The sequence below is a fragment of the Pan troglodytes genome, chromosome 4 (assembly GCF_028858775.2).
Source record: "Pan troglodytes isolate AG18354 chromosome 4, NHGRI_mPanTro3-v2.0_pri, whole genome shotgun sequence".
NCBI classification, from domain to species: Eukaryota; Metazoa; Chordata; class Mammalia; order Primates; family Hominidae; genus Pan; species Pan troglodytes.
Genome location: NC_072402.2, coordinates 58,455,898 through 58,473,117, shown reverse-complemented (window position 1 = coordinate 58,473,117; position 17,220 = coordinate 58,455,898). Strand labels below are relative to the sequence as shown.

Genomic DNA, 17,220 nt, shown 5'->3' with positions numbered 1-17,220 from the left:
AGAGTTTGAGAGGAGAGGGTCTTGAGGATTTTCAGTAAGGCTTAACCAGGCTTGCTCTAATGTTGGGAAATGCTGAACTGAAATCTCTACCAGTGAGGACTAGTATTATGACACAGTTGTTAAATTGAGCCCTGATTGTGGGCTGAGTCCTCTGCTTGGCGTTGTCCCTTTAAGAGCCTGCTTTGTCTCCCCTGTTCTCTATCTTCCAGTCCCTCCCACCACCTTCCCCAGTTCTCGTTCTCCACATTCCTTAGCCTCAAGCTTCTACTCAACCAATCCTACCCCACAGATGTTAACTGGATCTTCACAGTATTCCCACCCTGTAGGGGTTATTTAGGGAGATTGTTTTTAGAAGCACCAAGTGTGTCCAGAAATATCCCAAGAGAAATTCTGATGCCATTAAGATAGAAAAGAATGTTTCCCTAATGGCCATATCACCTCTATCTTAGAGGATTGTTAGGAAGATCCAAAATGGCCCAAATTCATGAAACCAACTCTAAGTGGGGATAAAAACGTTGAAGATGATTGGAGTAAAGCTTCAAGTTCCAGCTCCTTTAGCCAGCTACATAGATCCAAGAATGCTCCTTTGCAACTGGGACCCCATAATGACACCCTTCGCCTACCCTGCTCCTTAGACCCTGTGACAGGCACAAGTCAGTACCAGGTAGGTGGCCAGGCATAAACTTGTGCGGCCATAAGCATCCTGCATGTTAATATTGGCTCCCATCTTCAACAGCAGCTTCACTGTGTCCACTTGACGTCCAGAAACCGCATGCATCAAGGGCGTGCATCCTGGAATGAGACATTTCAACAGCCTTTAAACATGTGTGACCCATGAAACTGATGAGCAGGCTTTATTGGCCTGTTCATTTATTTTGCTGTTTGCAGTACAAACCCAGCTGTTTGTATGGGACTGAAGGGAGATGAAGCTATTGTTGCTACATCTCTATAAACTATGTATTTTTTTTACTGGCTCTTTTCAATCTTCTGCAATTTTGCAATAATTGGCTGAGTAAAACATTTTGGGTAGATGATAAAAATTGCTTATGACTGTGTCAGGGATCAGCATAATTTAAGACATAACAGGCAGATTTATCCTGACTTGGCTTGAACCATGTAGAATCTAGGAGTGCCTTTGGAAAGCCGCTCTATCTAGGCAGATGGGTTCAGCACACTTTTACTGGGGGTGGCAGGTGTTAAGGGGCAGCAACAGTACCCAGCCTTGGATTGCACAAATTCTTGCTGAAAAAGTGGCCACCTGTACTGAAATGCTTCCCTGTTTTCAGAATCAATATAGGTCAAGGCATTTAGTTTTTTATGCGTTTTCTTCCTGAATAAAAATGGAGATGAAATTACACATTTTGATGAACTTTGCAGGGCTGTTGGAACAAGCCAGCCTCATGAAGCAGGATCCAGGTGCTTCTTATTCCTTCAGGTGAAGAACTCAAACCTCAGATTCACTCCCTGCCCAGTCGAGACTTGTGTAGATGTCTTTGGACTGGAGATTGTGATTCTTCTCCAGATGAACTGCAAGCTATGACCCTGAGAAATCCCCGAGAAAGGGTAAATCCCAAGATTTCTGTTTTCACTGAAAGAACACCGAGTTCAGAGTTGTGGCTGAGTCTTAACTTCTAAGTGTCCCTTTTGCCAAAGTTTTCTTTAATATTTGAATTTGAACATTGCCAGGAGGGAGTGATGAGCTTTGCAGTGCAGTCCCTAGGACACCAGAAATTGAGTTGCAGTCGGCAACTCAATTTCTCTCCAATTTTTTTCCTTCTGAAACTCTTTCAGTCATCTGTACTGGGAAAAAGCAGCAATGAAGTGCTATGTCTTAAAATAGTTGCAAAATTTCCTTCCTTTCCCTTCCTCCCTTCCTTTCTTCCTGTCAACAAGTGGTAATTATAACTATTGAGAGAAAAAAAGGACATGCTGCAAAAGGCAATTATTGAAGCAATCTGTGAATCTGAAATGCTCAGTAAGTAAAGCTAAAGAATCCCTAGATAGGCCGGGTGTGGTGGCTCCTGCCTGTAATCCCAGCACTTTGGGAGGCAGAGGTGGGCAGATCTCTTGAGGCCAGGAGTTCGAGAACAGCCTGGCCAACATGGTGAAACCCTGTCTAAAAATTCAAAAAAAATTAGCCGGGCATGGTGGCACGCACCTATGATCCCAGCTACTCAGGAGGCTGAGGCAGGAGAATTGCTTGAACCCGGGAGGTGGAGGTTGCAGTGAGCTGAGATTGTGCCACTGCACTCCAGCCTGGGTGACAGAGTGAGACTCCATTTCAAAAAACACACACACACAAAGAAACAAAAACAGAATCCCTAGATATTGTTTTCATAAAATTACATGCTATGTCTGGCTAATTTACATCTATCTTGAGAGCCTAGCTTCCATATAAATTTCTTCAGGGAACACCTTCCTGACCCTCCATTGTGAACTGGGTGTCCATGTTATAATTTTTCATCATCCTTCATTTTTCTCTAGTAATTCTTTTAATATTTTACAATTATGTATTGATTGAGCATAATCACGTGTTTAAAATTTGTCTCTTCTAAGCTATAAATTCGAAGTGGAAGGAACCACATCTCTCATGCTCATCACTGAATCCTCGGTACCAACCACTGTACCTGGTACCGGGAAGATATTAAACAGCAATTCTGAAATGCATAACCAAATGATTACTGAACAAATCTTTTCTTTCTTTTTTTTTTTGAGACAGCATCTTGCACTGTTGCCCAGGCTGGAGTGCAGTGGTGTGATCATGGCTCCCTGCAGCCTTGACCTTCTAGGCTCAAGCAATCCTTCCACGTCAATGTCTCAACGTACAGGGATTACCGGCGTGAGCCACTGCATCTGGCCCAAATATTTCTTAAGTTTAAATAATTTTCCTGAGGTGTCTCTAACTGAGGTTTAGGGAGGAATGACAGATTTATCTCCAAATGGGGTTCCAAAATTTATTTTAAGTTGGTACATTTGTCCTTGTAGAAAATAGAAAAAAAAAACCCTCAAAATAAAAAAAAATAAGACAGTACAGCATTGTTCCTGTACGTAAAATTCATATATAAAAGAAAAGGTCTTCCTTAAACAAAAGCAATAGGAAAAGTAACAAAAAACAATAGCAACAACAACAAAAATACGGTACTTAGGAATAAATCTAACCGAAGAAGAGCAAGACTTATGTGGATAAGAAGTATAAAACTTACTGGGTGACATAAAAGAAGAACTAAACATGGGAAGATACTATGTTTATGAAGGAAAAGACTCAATATAATAGAGCTATCAATTTCCTGAAAATGAACCTATACATTCATTGCAAGTCTAATAAAAACTCAACAAAGCCGTTGTGAAACTTGAAAAAAATCCTAAAATTTATCTGGAAGTTTAAAGTGCCAAAAAATTTTCAAGACAATTTTACAGTAGAATGAAAGAGGATTATTGCTTTTTGAACCAACAAGATTATACAGCCATGGTAATTAAAACAATAAATATATCAACAGAACAGAAGAAACAGTCCAGGAAATACTTAGACCTATGGAGGAACTCAATATATGACCAAAGTGACATCACAAATCAGTAGGAAAAAAAAAGGTATTCAATAAATGGTGCTGACAAACTGGCTATACAAAAGGGATATGTTAAAATTAGATCTAAAATTCACATCATACATAAATACTTTCCAAATGGATTAGACACAAATATGAAAAGCAAAATTTAACAACTTACAAAATATATAGATGAATATATTTTATAACATTAAGACTAGTAAGGCCTTACTGAAGAAGACATAAAAACTGCAAACTATAAAGAAAACATTTTATTAAATTCAATTATATTCAAATTAAAATTTTCTGTATTACATAAGATCCCATAAATGAAATGAAAAGGCCAGCTACAGATTGGGAGGTTATTTTAATTCATAAAGCCAAGAAAAAATTATGAGCTTAACTAAATAAATAACATCAACAATTCAATCAGAGAGAAATAAACAATGTAGGAGCAATTTGAGAGACAGCAGACACAAGTCAATAAATGTATGAGAGATTATAAATCTCTCAAATAATTAGGGAATACATATTTCTATATTTCTCAATGTCATTGAGAAATGACATTGAGAAATGACATTGAGAAACCACTTCATACATATTGGATTAGCAATTATAAAACATCTGAAATGCCAGGTGTTGTCAAAGATTTGGGAAACTCTTACATACTGTTGGTTAAAGTATAAGTTGGGACAACCATTTTTGGGGATAAATGTGGCAACATTTAATAAAATCATAGGTGCTTATACCTTATAACCCTGTAATTCCACTTCCAAGTTTATTTCATAAAGAAAATTTCACATTGATGAACAAAGAGATATAATCAAAGATGATAATGAAGAACTAAACTAACAAGAAATGGCATAAATGAACATTAATAGAGAAATACATAAATTATATTTATGCAAAGAAGTGTCATAGAGCAATTAAAATGTCTGAGTTAAATTAATCCAGATCCACTTGAATAAATCTTAAAGACATAATTTTGAGTGAAGAAAGCCAATTGCAAAGATACACACTATTATTTATGTAAATTTTATAAATCAAAATAACAACAGATTGCTATAAACCCAGGAAAAATAGTTCAAGCACAAAAACAGAAAAAGGAAAGATATACACCAGCTTCAGAATAGCGGTTAGTTATTTTAGAGGAATGTAGGGAAAAGGGGTGGAATCAGAAAAGAATAAAAAGGGCCTTCAACTGCTCTGTAACTTTTTTCCTTTAAAAAAATCCAAGGAAAAGATTGCAAATTGTCAAAATTGTTAAATTCTGCAAAATAAAGGGTGGAGCAACTTGGTTAGGTAAGGTGTGCAGGAAGGTAGCCTCAGCATCTTGCGTCCTTAAATGATCCACTTTGCCACATGGTAAAGTGTTCAAGAACTTTAAGACATCTGCACTACAAGATAAGGAGCAGAAACAGCACTAACCAAGGACACAGAATATTTGGGTTCCAGTTCCAACTATTTTATTAGCTATGAAACTTTGGCTAAGAAACTTAGCCACTTCGAGACTCATTGTCTTGTCCTGGGTGGTGCAAGGTAATTACAGTAAGGTTATGAAATTCCAAAAGCAACAATAATAGCTTGTATTTATTGAGTGTTTATTATGTATCAGGCATAACTTTGAATACTCTAGATGGATTAACCTAGCTAGTTTTGATTTTTGTACTGTCTTAGTCTGTTTTCTGTTGCTGTAAATGAATACACGAGACTGGGTAATTTATAAAGAGAAGAATTTTATTTCTTTCAGTTCTGGAGGCTGGGATGTCCAAGGTTGAGGGGCCATATTGGGTGAGGGCCTTTTTGGTGGTGGGAACTCTCTGCAGAGTCCTGAGGTGGTACAGGGTATCACATGGCAAGGGAGCTCATGAGAGATGACCAAACTAGCTTTTATAACAGACCCACTCCCGTGATTACTAACCCACTCCCACAATGACCCATGAGTGGATTAATCCCAATAATCTCCCAAAGGTTCCACCTCTCAACAATAGTGCATTGTGGACCAGGTTCCCAACACATGAAATTTGAGGGAACACATTCGAACTATAGCATGTAGCTTGAATGTAGTTGAAATTGGGTATACTGATTCCTTCCACTTTATTCTTTTTCAAAATTGTTTTAACTATCCTAGTTCCTTTGTATTTCTATACACATTTTAGCTAATCTTGTCTATATACGCAAAAAATCTTGCTGGGGTTTGGTAGAAATTGTGGTCTCCATCTCATGCCAAGATGTCTCTTCAGAATTTGTGCTAGATCTGTATACAAATTTGAAGAGCACTGCATGTTTACGATGTTGAGCCTTCTAGTCCACAAACATGGTATGCCTTTCCATTTATTAAGATCTTTGATTTATTTAATTAGCACTTTATAGTTTTCAACATACAAGTTCTGTACGTATTTTATTGTATTTGCACCTAAATGTTTCTTTTTATTGAGTGATTTTAAATGGTATTATAGTTTAAAATTTTGATGTCTGCATGTTCATTGTTTGTATACAAAAATAAAATCTATGTCTTGTACCCTGTGACCTTGCTGAACTCACTTAGTTGTAGGAGTATGTTGGTAGGTTCCTTAGGAGTTACTATGAAGACAATCAAATTGTGCAAAAAGTAATAGTTTTCTTTTTTCCTTTTCAAGATGTATGCTTTTGGCCCGGCCAATGGCTCACACCTGTAATCCCAGCACTTTGGGAGGCCAAGGTGGGAGGATCACCTGAGAGGTCAGAAGTTTGAGAAGAGCCTGGGCAACACGGTGAAACCTGTCTCTACTAAAAATACACAAATTAGCTGGGAGCAGTGGCAAGCACCTGTAATCCCAGTTACTCAGGAGTCTGAGGCAGAATTGCTTGAACCCGGGATGTGGAGGTTGCAGTGAGCCGAGATTGCACCACTGCACTCCAGTCTGGGTAAAAAATAAAAGATGTATGCTTTTTATTTCTTTTTCTTGCCCTTTTGCACTCATATTAAACTATGCTGAATTGGAGTGGTGAGAGTGGACATTCACACCTTGTTCCAGGTCTTAGGGGCAAAGCACTTAAACTTTCACCATTAAGTAAAACCTTAGCTCTAGAGTTGTTTTTGTTGTTGTTGATACTCTTCCTTATGTTGAAGAAGCTCTCCTCTATTCCTGTTTTTCTGAGATTTTTATTATTAATATGTGTTAAATTTTGTCTAAAGCTTTTTTTGTATTAATTGATATGAACATGTGATTTTTCTGCCTTAGTTGGTTAATTCAGTGGATTACATTGACTTTCAAATATTGAACCAGTTTTACAGCCCTAACATCCCTAAAACAAACTCTACTTGGTCATGGTGTATGATTCTTTTTGTTTTTGTTTTGAGATAGAGTCTCGCTCTGTCACCCAGGCTGAAGTGCAGTAGTGCGATCTCGGCTCACTGCAACCTCCGCCTCCCGGTTCAAGCAATTCTCTTGCCTCAGCCTCCCCAGTAGCTAGGATTACAGGAGCATGCCACCGTACCCAGCTAATTTTTGTATTTTTAGTAGAGACGGGGTTTCACCGTGTTGGCCAGGCCGGTCTTGACCTCAAGTCCTGATCTCAAGTGATCTGCTTGCCTCGGCCTCCCGAAGTGTTGGGATTATAGGCGTGAGCCACCGTGTCCAGCCTATTTCCGTATATGACTGAATTCTATTTGCTAATATTTGGTTAAGGATTTTTATATCTACATTCATGAAGACCACTGGTCTATAGGCTTATTTTTTTTTTACATCGTCTTTAGTTTTGATAGTGAAGTAATACTAGCTCATAAACATAACTGAAACGTGTTTTCTCATCTCTTTTTTTTGGAAGAGATTATGTGGAATCGATGCTGGTTATTCTTTAAAAGTTTGTAGAAATCTTCCAGGTGAGGTGGCTCATATCTATAATCTTAGCACTTTGGGAGGCCAAGGTGGGAGGATCACAAATCTCTGGTGAAATAATCTAGTCCTGAAGATATCTTTTTTGGGGGGGATTTTAAAATTATGAAGTCAATTTCCTAATTATAGGGCTCTTCAGATTACCTATTTCTTATTGGCTATTTCTTACTGTTCTGTTTTCAAGTTCATTAATTCTTTCCTTTGCATCCTCATTCTGCTGCTGAGCTTATTCACTGAGTTTTAACATTGTGATGATTGTATTTTTGATTTTTCAAAATTCTCATTTGGTTTTTCCTTATGTCTTTTATTTCTTTGCTGAGACTTTCTATTTTTTTCTTTAGTTTTAAGCATGTTTTCAATTGCTCATTGAAGCATTTTTGTCACGGTTATTTTAAAATCTTTGTGACATAATTCTAACATCTCTTTCATTGGCATCTGTTGATTATTTTTTCATTCAGTTTGGGATCTTCCTGTTTCTTGGTATGACAAATAATTTTTGATTGAAACTTGGACATTTGGGGTATTATATTATGAGATTCCTGATCTTAAACCTTTTATTTTAGCTGGCTTCCATGGGCACTGCTATAAAGGGGAAGTAAAGGGGTGCCACCTCATTATTGCAAGGTGGCATTAGAAATCCAGGTTTCCTACTCAGTCTTTGCTGGAATGAGTGGGGCTGGAACCCCATGGCTTTTTGTGGTGTTTGGCTGGAGTAGGGACTTATTGTCTAAAAAATGTTCTGTCTTTCTAGGCTGTTTCTTTCCTGGTCCTTTTGCCAGAGAGTGAAGGCTTTTGTTGTTTTTCTTGCTGTTTGGTCTGTGCCTGTTGACATTTCTGGGTTGCCAGCTTCTTCAGCATCAGCTCTGGGAGAGACAAGGCAAGAAGAAAACCCTGGGCACTTACACCATGTCATTCCTTGAGTCAGAAGATCTCAGCTCATCTGTCATTTTATCTCCATCTTCCAGAGTCTTTTTATGTTTATATATAACGTCCAGGGTTTTTAGTTGCATTTAGCAGAAATAATATGAAAGAAATGCATCTACTCCAACTTCCCAGAAGCAGAAATCCTTGCTCTTTGCCTTTTACAGTTACATTTTCTCAATATCCATTGCTACCAAAAGTAGCCTGCTCTTTCCTTACCCTTTCCTAACTACTTGACCTATCTATTTTGGTCATTCATACAAAGATATTGAAAACAAACTCAAACTGATGACTTCATTATAAGAGGTGATGTGGTACCTGCACATAGCCACAGTATCAAAATGGCTGGTCAGATATACATTTATTAACATTGCTCATGTCTGAAGGCCATCTCTAAAAAAATAGAGCAGAACATTCTGGATTCAAAATGCATACATATCTCACCTTCACTGTCACAGCATTCTAGGATAGAAGGGTCTTCCCGAATCACTGCAGTCAGAGCATTGACATCTCCATTAGAGGCTGCTTGATAAACCATGGTCAGGTCAACTTCCTCAGATGAGTCACCTTCATGCATCAAACAGACACAATGTTAGTGTGTGGAGCCAGTTCACTGAAAGAATAACAATACCCAAGTCGTCACCCACACAAGTGATTCATTAAAACTTCTCAAGTGAATCCAGGCAGAAGTCTGGGTCATCCTGGCTACACACTCCCTCACCACTTCTGAAGAAAGGTGGATCACTCATGCCATTTGTAACACTGCTGTGTATTGGAAAGGAACCTGAGGGATTGGATGTCATTTGAGATTTTCTGATTATTTCCAGGCATTCAGGCTTCTTGAAGCCAGGGAGCCCAGAGAGGAAAGTGGGAAGTGGGGCCCTCATCTTGGTTCTGCATTGCCCTTTTTGATCTGGAACATGTTCCTTGTCCTCCCAATAACTCAGTTTACTACCTTTCAAAGAGACATTGTGCTCTCCATTCTCCGTTCTCCAGATGTGGAGGGTGAGGCAGCCTTTCCCACCCTATTCTGTACCCTGAGGACTGACCCTTGCCGAGTGCTCCACCCAGGCTCCCTCACCCTCTTGCTTGCCCATGAGAGGCACGGGCAGGAGCCTGATGGGGAGAAGAGAGAGATGGGACATTTCTTCCTGCCTTCCCCTAGTGCAGTGTTCAGCAGGAGCCACTTCTCTCCCAACAGGAGGCTCTTTCTTGGCAGAGCCAGTCTCTTCCTCTGTAGAGTCAGTCTCTCTGGGTTCCCTGATAAAATGGTCCCCTCCCATCCTTCTTAGCTGTAAGGATGGGATTGGCTTCCCACTGATGTTAGTCTGTGGAGCTTCAGCATCCCTAGTTCATTCTTTCAGCCCTGCTTCATCTCTGCAAGCTGTCCCTTCATGAAAGTCTCTTCATTTCAACCACCTGAGATTTCATGAGAGGGCATTCCCAGAAGAAACAGAACTGTAGGCAACTCCTTTGAATTTGGTAGCCACCTGCATTATGCCTTGTGCACGACTGAACCAACTAATAGCATGGTCAAAGGCAACATCAGGCCAGGCATGATGGCTCAGGTCTGTAATCTCAGCACTTTGGGAGGCTAAGGTGGGAGGATGGCTTGAGCCCAGGAGTTCGAGATCAGCCTGGGCAACACAGTGAGACCCTCTCTCTACAAAAAATTTAAAAATTAGCTGGGCATTGTGGTGGGTACCTGTAGTCCCAGGTACTCAGGAGGCTGAGGCAGGAGGATTGCTTGAGCCCCAGAGTTCAAGCAGTGAGCTATGATTGTGCCACTATACTCCAGCCTGGACAACAGAGTGAGACCTTGTCTTAAAAAAAAAAAAAGAAAGGCGACAACAGAACTATGGGTCAAGTGGGGCCGGGTGCAGTGGCTCATGCCTGTAATCCCAGCACTGTGCGAGGCCGAGGCGGGCGGATCACTTGAGGTCAGGAGTTCAAGACCAGCCTGGCCAATGTGGAGAAACCCAGTCTCTACTAAAAATACAAAAAAATAAGCCAGGTGTGGTGGCATGTGCCTGTAATCCCAGCTACTTGGGAGGCTGAGGCAGGATAATTGCTTGAACCCGGGAGGCAGAGGGTGCAGTGAGCCGAGATTGCACCACTGCACTCTAGCCTGGGCGACAGAGCGAGACTCTGTCTCAAAACAAAACAACAACAACAAAAGAACTGTGGGTCAAGTGGAGAACGGGGAGGACTGGGAGGTGAGTTCTGCTCAAGAGGAGGCCTCCAGGGAGAGGCTGTGTTGATCGACTCACACAGTTCCTCCCATGCACGCCTCTTCTGCCCCCAAGCATAGCCACTGTTCAGGTGTGGTGGCTCACGCCTGTAATCGCAGCACTTTGGGAGGCTGAGGTGGGTGGATCACCTGAGATCAGGAGTTTGAGACCAGCCTAACCAACATGGAGAAACTCCGTCTCTACTAAAAATACAAAAAATTAGCTGGGCCTGGTGGCGCATGTCTGTAATTCCAGCTACTCGGGAGGCTGGGGCAGGAGAATTGCTTGAACCCAGGAGGTGGAGGTTGCGGTGAGCCGAGATGGCGCCATTGCACTCCAGCCTGGGCAACAAGAGTGAAACTCCATCTCAAAAAAAAAAAAGTAAAAAAAGAGAAAAAGGTTTTTTTAAGTTGTGTTTTTCTGCTAATGTGGACATTATGTCAAAGATACTTTTTAGTTTTCAGTTCGAATAGATCTTTCGTTGGCAGTGGTCCTAACCCTTTGCCTCGGTTTCTCTGTCCCAGTATTTTTGGGAAGTCATAAGTGACTTTTAGCCGGTTGACCTGTCTGTCCCCAAAGGAACTTGTTATTGGAAATGATTCACTTATGACAACAAACTGTTTTGTAAAGTGAGTAGTTGTTCCCTAACTTACTCACGGTAGTATTTTGTTGTTTTCGTTTGTTTGTTTTAGGCAGACTCACTTGCACATTTGCCTGGGGGCCAGAAGTGAAAGAGGAGGGGTGTCCAGGTCAAATGCCACTCCTGTGATGAGCGCAAGGACTATGGAGCCGGACAACCTCAGTATCAGCTTGCACTGACCAGCTGTGTGGATTTGGGCCGTCCCCTCTCCAGGCCTTAGTTTCCTTGTTTTTGTTTGTTTGTTTGTTTATTTGAGATAGGGTCTCGTTGGGTCATCCAGGCTGGAGTGCAGTGGCGTGATCTTGGCTCACTGCAGCCTTGACCTCCCAGGCCCAAGTGATCCACCCATCTCAGCCTCCTGAGTAGCTGGGACTACAGACATGCACCACCACGCCCAGCTAATTTTTGTATTTTTTGTAGAGATGGGGTTTTGCCATGTTGCCCAGGCTGGTCGCTAATGATCCTCCCATGTTGGCTTCCCAAAGTGCTGTGATTTATAGGTGTAAGCCACTGTTCCTGGCCAGTTTCTTTGTCTTTAAAATGAAGGTAATAATGATGATAATTAGGATAACTACCTACCTCTCTTATAAGTTTGTTGTGAGGAAAAAAATGAGTTAATATTTAATTCTGTGTGCTTTTAGAACAAGGCCTGGCATATAATAGTGTATATATTTGCTGTGACTACTGCTACTTAAAAAAAATTTTTTTGGTGCATTTAGAAAGCATTAGAAATCTGGGACATGTAGAGAAAATAGTCTCTTGTTGATGATGATTAGACAAAAAGTCCATACATTGCACAGAACATTAGTCCCCATTAGGAACCTTCCCAGGACTCTAGACATTTTGTTAAGATTTCTCACAGTATATTTGGGAACAAGAAATAGGGCCCAGAAACAGGACAAAGATGGAGCTGGTATCTGGTTGTGTGACCACATCCAAAGATGCTGGTGATATCACTTCAGGAGGAAGATCCTGGAGGTGGGCTGAGGAGCTCTGTGTTTAGCAGCCTGTTCATATGTTATATAATGTGCCTATATAACAGACATAAATGTATTCACAATCCATTCATCACTGAGTGCAATAAAATATGCAAGACACATTCATCACACTGTGGACCACATACAGCTGAGAGAAACAATGAATGCATTGCCTGATAGAATTATGATCCCCAAAATATCTTGCCAGAAATCTAATTAGATAGTATTTAATAGAGCTAAAGGTAGAGTAACATATTGAAAGACAGGACCAGCTGGATTTCCTAGGCTGACTAAGAATCCCTAAGCCTAGCTGGGAAGGTGACTGCATCCACCTTTAAACACAGGGCTTGCAACTTAGCTCACACCCAACCAATCAGGTAGTAAAGAGAGCTCACTAAAATGCTCATTAGGCAAAAACAGGAGGTAAAGAAATAGCCAATCATCTATTGTCTGAGAGCACAGTGGGAGGGACAATGACCGGGATTTAAACCCAGGCATTCGAGCTGGCAACGGCTACTCTCTCTGGGTCGCCTCCCTTTGTATGGGAGCTCTGTTTTCACTCTATTAAATCTTTTAACCGCACACTCTTCTGGTCCGTGTTTGTTACGGCTCGAGCTGAGCTTTCGCTCACTGTCCACCACTGCTGTTTGCTGCTGTCGCAGACCCGCCGCTGACTTCTATCCCTCTGGATCCAGCAGGGTGACCGCTGTGCTCCTGATCCAGCGAGGCACCCATTGCTGCTCCCAATCGGGCTAAAGGCTTGCCATTGTTCCTGCACGGCTAACTGCCTGGGTTCATCCTAATCGAGCTGAACGCTAGTCACTAGGTTCTAGGTTCTCTTCCGTGACCCACGGCTTCTAATAGAGCTATAACACTCACTGCATGGCCCAAGATTCCATTCTTTGGAATACGTGAGGCCAAGAACCCCAGGTCAGATAACACGAGGCTTGCTACCATCTTGGAAGCCCCCCGCCACCATCTTGGGAGCTCTAAGAACAAGGACCCCCGGTAACAATATCTTGGTCCACAAAATATCCAGTTGAACTGATTGAAGGGTGGTTAAGTATGTAGTTTTTGCACTCAACTTCCTCTCTCCCTGTTGATAAGATAAACCTGATTATTCTCTAGGGACGACTTCCTCTCCTCTTCTAGCCCACAGGCTGATTCAGTGGAATTGGCTATATCCCTGGTCAGGGGCAGAACATGTGGCTTAGAACTAAGCCACTCAGCACTAGCATTATCCTGGCCGTGGAGATGGATTCAGGGATGTGACCCAATTAGAGCCCATGAAAAGCAATGATACGTTTGATATGTTGACTGGGGTTGTCGAGAACAATACTGTCACTTTATTCTACCACCCATGAACCTGGAAGCCACCTGGTGACATCTTTCTCTTACCAGAGAAAGGTGGAGAGCTTTTCTCTGCCCTGCCCCCGCAACCCCGCCACCCCCACCCCAATCAAAAAAAAAAAAAAAAGAAAAAGAAAAAAGAAATCTTAGCCTAAGTCAATCTCCTGAAGCATTTCCCCAATGTTTTCTGGTAGTTTCATGTGTTACATTTAAATCTTTAATCCATTTTGATTTGACTTTTGTATATGGTGAGAGATAGGGGTCTAGTTTTATTTTTCTGCATATAGATATCCAGTCTTCCCAGCACCTTTTATTGAAGAGACTGTCCTTTCCCAAATGTATGTCTTGGTGCCTTTGTTAAAAATGAGTTGACTGTAAATGTGTGAACTTGTTTCTGGAATCTCAATTCTGTTCCATTGGTCTACGTGGCTGTTTTTATGCCAGTATCGTGCTATTTTGGTTACTATAGCCTTGTAGTATAATTTGAAGTCAAGTAATGTGATGCCTCCAGCTTAAGTCAATTTACATAGATTTTGTGTATTCGTTTGGATTTTCTTTTTAATCACTGAAAAAGTTCTGACTGATAAAACGTTTTAAAAAAGAACTTGGAGTTTTAGCTGGAAAATTAGCTCTATAGAAATAAACAGCATTGTAATAAATTAGTAGGAAGTCTGGCTGAATTACCAAATCTAGTAGCCATATTGAGGGCAGTGATAGGCCTTTTCCATTCTTAACTGGTCAGTGTCATATTGAGGTCTACGGTCTCAATTAAACAGGGGTATAGTGGCTGGAGAACATTCAGAGGTGAGTGACTGGAGGTATGAATGGACTTTAATCATGTCACGTGAAGAATGGTTGAAGGAAATAAATGTGTCTACTCTGAAGATTATTCCAAGGGTCATGATAGTAGCCTTCAGATAGTTAAAGAGTTTTTTTAATTAAAAAAATTGTGCAGGAGGCTGAGGCAGGAGAATGGCGTGAATCCGGGAGGTGGAGCTTGCAGTGAGCCAACATCGCGCCACTGCACTCCAGCCTGGGCAACAGAGTGAGACTCTGTCTCAAAAAAAAAAAGGAAAAAAAATGTGGTAAAAGATACATAAAATTTGAAATTTTAACCACTTAAGTGTACTTACAGTTCAATTGCATTATGTCCATTCACACTGTTGTGTAACCATCACTAAAACTCATCTTTTCATCTTCCAAATCTCTGTACTCATTAAACTGTAACTTCCCATTCTTTCCCATCCCCAGTCCCTGGAAACCACCATTCTACTTTCTGTCTATGAATTTGACTACTAAAGGCACCTCATGTATGTGGAATCAATAACCGTTGTCCTTTCGTGACTGGCTTATTTCACTTAGCATAATGTCCTCAAGGTTCATCCATGCTGTAGAATGTGTCAGAATTCTCTCCCTTTTTAAGATTTAATAATATTTAATTGTATGTATGCATCACATTTTGTTTATTCATTACCTGTCAGTGGACACTTGGGTTGTTCCCATCTTTTGGCTATTGTGAATAATGCTGCTGTGAACACGGGTCTACAAATCTTTTTGCATTCCTGCTTTTAATTCTTTTGGGTATATACTCAGAAGTGGAATTGCTAGATCATGTGATAATTCCATTTTTAATTTTTGAAGGAACCACCTTACTGTCTTCCAAACGGCTGCACCATTTTGTATTTCCACCAAAGTGCACAAGAGTTTCAATTTCCCCGTATCCTTGCTAACACTTATTATTTATTGTTTGGGTTTTAAAAAAAATAATAGCCATCCTAATGAGGGTGAAGTGGTATTTCATTGTGGTTTTGATTTGCATTTCTCTAATATTAGTGACAGTGAGCATTTTTCCACGTGCTTATTGGCTATAGGCATATCTTTCAAGAAATGTCTATTCAAATCCTTTGCCCATTTTTAATTGAGTTGTTTGGCTTTTTGTTGCTGGGTTGTAGGAGTTCTTTATGTATTCTGAATATTAAACCTTTATCAGGTATATGATTTGCAAATATTTTCTCTCATTCTGTGGGTTGCCTTTTCATTCTGTTGATAGTGTCCTTTGATGACAAAGCTTTTAATTTTGATGTAGTCTAATTTGTTGATTTTTTCTTCTGTTGTCTGTGCATTTGATGTCATAGCCAAGAAATCATTGCCAAATCCAGTGTCATGAAGCTTTTCCCTAGGCTTTTTTCTATGAGTTTTACAGTTTTAGGTCTTATGTTTGGGTCTTTGATCCATTTTGAGTTAACTTTTATATATGGTGTAAAGTAAGGGTCCAAATACATTTTTTTCCACGTGGCTATCCTGTTTTTCCAACATTGTTCATTGAAAATACTATTGTCTTAGTCTGTTTCCTGCTGCTATAACACAATACTATAGACTGGGTAATTTATAAATAAACTTATTTGGCTCATGGTTCTTGAGGCCAGGAAGTCCAAGGGCATGATGCCAACATGTGGTGAGGATGATCTCATGGCAGAAGGGTGAAAAGCAGAAGCGAGTATCTGAGACAGAAGAGGAAATCAGGCCAAACTCATTGTTTTTATCAGGCACCCATACCAGAAGATATCTAACTCACTCCTAATATAACAGTATTAATCAATTCATCAGAGCAGAGCCCTCGTGCTCCAATCACCTCTAAAAAGCCCACCTCTTAATACTGGTACAATGACAGTTAAATTTCAACACAACTTTCAGTGGGAACATTCAAGTCATAGCAACTATTCTTTCCCTATTGAATGGTCTTGGCACTCTTGTGGAAAATCAGTTGACCATAAATGTATGGGATTATTTCTGGACTTTCAGTTCTATTCTACTGATCTATATGTCTGTCTGTATGCCAGTACCACACTGTTTTCATTACTGTAGCTTTGTAGTAAGTTTTGAAATCAGGAAGTGTGAAACCTCCAACTGTTCTTTTTGAAGATTGTTTTGGCTATTTTGGGGTCTCCTGAAATTCAATATGAATATTAGGATGATTTTTCTATTTCTGTAGAAAACATCATTGGGATTTTGACAGAGATTATATTGAATCTGTAGATTGCTTTGTGTAGTATTGGCATCTTAATAATATTAAGTTTTCTAATTCATGGAACATAAAATGTCTTTCCATTTACTGGTGTTTTCCTTAATTTCTTTCAGCAATGCTTTGTAGTTTTCAGTGTACCAGTCTTTTACCTCCTTGGTTATTCCTAAGTATTTTATTCTTTCTCATACTATTGTAAATAGAGTTGTTTTTCAAAGGGCTTTTGTGCAAACAATTTTATGGTTAAATTGCTGTGTGAGACTCCAGTAGTTAGAAATAGCAGTGGGTGAGAGTGACAGAGAGACAGGTATTCTAATTATTATTAGAGCTTATAAAAATGGACCGAGTCACCTCAAGGAGTAGTGAGCTTCCTGTCACTGAAGATGACCTCTCTTGGCTAGATGACCACCAAACCTGTTTAGAAGGAATTTAGACATAAAGTGAAGCACAGTGTAGGGGGAAAAGGAAGACGTGTGAAGCAGAATAGCATGTACTTCAGAATTCCTTCTGGCCCTGCGATGTACACTAAACCACAGCACAACAAGGAAATAGGAAATGAAGGAGCTTCCCTAGAAGTTATTTAGAAAGAGCCAATCTAAGTTGCGGTCAATGCAAATAATTGGGCACAAACTTAGAAACTGTACAGAGAATTTCTATAG

The 17,220-nt window shown here is 40.2% G+C and overlaps 1 protein-coding gene across 1 annotated transcript in view; it reads right to left on the bottom strand.

Annotated features, from left to right (window-relative positions):
* ANKRD55 (ankyrin repeat domain 55) overlaps positions 1–17,220 on the bottom strand; it is a 134,173-nt gene that overhangs the window by 75,536 nt on the left and 41,417 nt on the right. The window contains exons 3-4 of the mRNA XM_016953294.3: positions 8,786–8,908; positions 662–792 (exon numbers count right to left, since the gene is read on the bottom strand). Coding sequence (XP_016808783.3) covers positions 662–792; positions 8,786–8,908 — 254 coding nt within the window. The remainder of the gene's footprint in view (positions 1–661; positions 793–8,785; positions 8,909–17,220) is intronic.